Raw genomic sequence first — 3640 nt, 5'->3', positions numbered from 1 at the left:
ATATATATGTATATATATATATATATATATATACATACACACACACACACACACATATATATATACATGTGTGTGTGTGTGTGTGTGTGTGTCTGTGTGTGTGTCTGTGTGTGTCTGTGTGTGTGTCTGTGTTAGTCCTCCAACATCACTTGACTACCGATGCTGGTGCATTTATGTCCCCATAACTTAGTGGTTCAGCAAAAGTGACCGATAGAATAAGTACTAGGCTTACAAAGAATAAGTCCTGGGTCAATTTGCTCGACTAAAGGCGGTGCTCCAGCATGGCCACAGTCAAATGACTGAAACAAGTAAAAGAATAAAAGAATATATATATATATATACATGGTGACTGTTGGTGCTGCCATCTATGGTTGCTTATCTAGTTGCTATTTCAGTTGCATACATTGAGTTTTTCTACAGTCTGGCAAGCTTCCACAATATCAGTGAATGTTTTATTCAATGTTTTTCTATATCAAGAACAAATTTCATTTAAGCAGGTTACAATTCAGTGTGTGACATTAATAAGCCTCAAGAAAGGCAAAAAATGTTTATGGTTCTCAGGAGTCAGTGCAATGACAATGTTTGTCTTGCACTGACATATACATAGTATTTTTAACACAAATCTATGTAGAGATTTATGTCAGGTAATTCCATAAAAGCATGCCCTGTATTGATGTATATACATTTAGTATGAAACACAAATAGCAATTTTAATTTAATGCTGTTTCAATTGATTACACAATGTTATCAACCTTACATTCTTTAAAGTTTCCAAATTTTACAAAATAAAAAAGTGGTGTGCAACTGCTAAACTATTTTAGTAGTGGCAGAGGGGGTGGTGATATTTAAATTTGGATTTGGAATTTTCATTAAATTTGATCATGAACATTTGAATTTGAATTTGAATTTTCTAAAAATGCTTTCATTCAGAATTTTCTTCTTACTTTCAATTTATGTATTCTTTTTAATAATTTTTATCAATTTCTAAATTTCAATTCTCTTCCTTCCACTGCCTTCCAAACAAACAGAAAAATTCTAAATAAGAAAAAAAGTCTATTTAACCCTTTAGCATTTAATCCAGCCATATCCAGCCCAAATATTCTACCTATTTTATGTTCAAACTGGCTAGATCTGGCATCTCACTCCTACCCTACAATGTCATTCTAAAAATGATGAATGACATTTTTGAAATCTCAAAAGTATGATTAATTCAAAACAATGTGAATAAATCAACATTACATTTGACAGAGTAATCTAAATGCTAAAGGGTTAAATAAATTGATGTTTATTTCTGATTTCTGTTTCAGACTTATGCAAAGAAGAAAAAGAAATTATTTTCAATGTACTGCAGAATACTCAGGGCTATGTACCAGCTGAGATTTTTAACCCTGTTAAAGAACATGTGGTGCGAAAACTAGAAACTGTTTGGATAGAACATTTACAGGATGATCTGAAGAGTTATTTTAAGTGAGACATTTTCTTAATTCATATAATTTATGGCTGTATATGTCACTTTGTGATCAAACTGCATACAAAGAAATATATTCAGGATGTACACACATACATGCACAAGCATGCACACACACACACAGACACACACACACATGCATGCATGCACACACACATACACACACACACGCACACACACAAACACAGACTCACACACACACACACACACACACACACACACACACACACGCATGCACATACACACACACACAAAACAGAATTCAAGGAAATTGGTGGTAATTTGTATCAGTAAGACTTGTATTATTTGGAAAAACTGATGGAAAAAATAAGGTAATATTGCTATGGAGGATGAAGTTCCCAACATTTTAGATGGAGTTTCCAATGTTTTGGACAAAGTCCTTCTTCCGAATTGAGACCACACTTCCAAAACACCCATATGTATCACAAGCTTTTAAATATCCATAAAATTAGAGCTAGCTACTCTTGTCTAGATAACATCATTTCCAGCATCACATGCAATAACAAGATCATAGATCTTCACAGATTCCATCCCATTACCCAATCTGCTTTTTTAAAAAATCCCACAAACTGTCCATTGAGGGGATCTTAACTCTCAAGGGCTATAAACTATAGATTTACCCCCACACCATCCAATGGTATTTCAAGAAATTATATGAGTCTAACAGCCAATAACTTCAAAGAAAGATTTAAACAGCACATGCACTCCTCGAGATTCATAGACAGAAAAATCTTCACTTTTCTATCTCACATCATCTACTAACTCTGATACCAAGGAAATGATTTCTTCCAGCTCACCAAAAGATCATAATTTTGAAATCTACCTCTACATCAACTTACATATCCTACAACATGCTGTAGCTTCCGTCACTAGAAAGGTTGAACCTACCATTTTTGTTGCCAACAAACAAATGCTTTGAAAATTAACTTCAAACTAGTGGCTGCTAATAACTCAGGATGACCACCTTAAACCTATTTGGCTCATGCAAACGCAGGATAGACAATTTCTGGTTGCCCATCATGATTGCACTCCTCTGATGGATGCTGCAGGATGATGTAGGATATGCAGGTTGACATATAGGTAGATTTCACAAGTATGGTCTCTTGGTGAGCTGGGAGAAGTCAATTCCTTGATTTCAGAGTTACAACAGTACAGATGGATTGGCAAATTCGTAGTCTCTCTGAAAGTAATCGAATGCTAACAGCAGTGGACATTTGCAAGCAATTATCTGATGAAACTGATGTCACTCACTCTCTTCTTTTTCTTCTTCTCTCTCTCCCTCCCTCTTTCTCTTTCTCCCCTCTCCCTCTCTCTCCCTTCCTCTTTCTCTCTCTCTTCTCTAACTTTCTCTTTCTCACTCTCTCCCCTTCTCTTTCTCTGTCAAAGGTAGATCTTTATGATGCTTGTGTATCTCATTCAACATTGAAAGATGTGTATTAGTCGGAAAGATTCCTTTCTCTGTCACCTGGTTTATCACCACTGCCTGGCACCTTGAATGCCATAAGCAGCATCCACCACACTGTAGCAAGCTTCCAGACCCCATTCTATGACTTTTAAATGAGAATAGTTAGAGGTCTCCTTTGGTCAGTTTGTGTCACAGGCTGAAATCGATAGGCAGCAACAAAACAAATTATTTTGTTTACTGTTCCATGTGACAGAACATACAGCCTAGATGTGAAAGTTGACATATCAGTGACACCAAATGGATATGTATACCTATTGATGCAAGCATTTGGGAAAAATTTCTCCACCTTTCTTTCCCACCAGTCTTGGAAGCCCCAGAAAGGGCTATGGGCAATGCCTTTTCTTCTAACTAAAACATTGCAAAAACATTTTTTAATTATTGTATCAAAAATCCAGTTATAAACATGAATATTTGTTTTCTGTTTAGGTGCCATATTCGATCTCAGCTTCCTGAAAAAGACAACACAATTCAAGTTTCACTCATAGATGGTAAACTTGTCATCAAGCATCCAAAATCTAGAAATGAAACGTGAGTACTAAGAATAGAAAATTAAAGTATTTTCATAGGCACACGCATTGCTGTATGGTAAGAAGCTTGCTTCCCAACCACATGGTTCTGGGTTCAGTCCCACTGTGTGACGCCTTGGGCCAACCAAAGCCTTGTGAGTGGATTTGGTAGATAGAAAC

At 36.0% G+C, this 3640-nt stretch overlaps 1 protein-coding gene across 1 annotated transcript in view; it reads left to right on the top strand.

The window, feature by feature from the left end:
• LOC106867448 (uncharacterized) overlaps positions 1-3640 on the top strand; it is an 89881-nt gene that overhangs the window by 54382 nt on the left and 31859 nt on the right. Inside the window, exons 15-16 of the mRNA XM_014912326.2 lie at positions 1308-1467; positions 3381-3482. Of these exons, the coding sequence (XP_014767812.1) occupies positions 1308-1467; positions 3381-3482 (262 nt within the window). The remainder of the gene's footprint in view (positions 1-1307; positions 1468-3380; positions 3483-3640) is intronic.

Source organism: Octopus bimaculoides, chromosome 6 (assembly GCF_001194135.2).
Source record: "Octopus bimaculoides isolate UCB-OBI-ISO-001 chromosome 6, ASM119413v2, whole genome shotgun sequence".
Taxonomy (NCBI): domain Eukaryota; kingdom Metazoa; phylum Mollusca; class Cephalopoda; order Octopoda; family Octopodidae; genus Octopus; species Octopus bimaculoides.
This window is presented reverse-complemented; position numbering and strand designations above follow the sequence as displayed.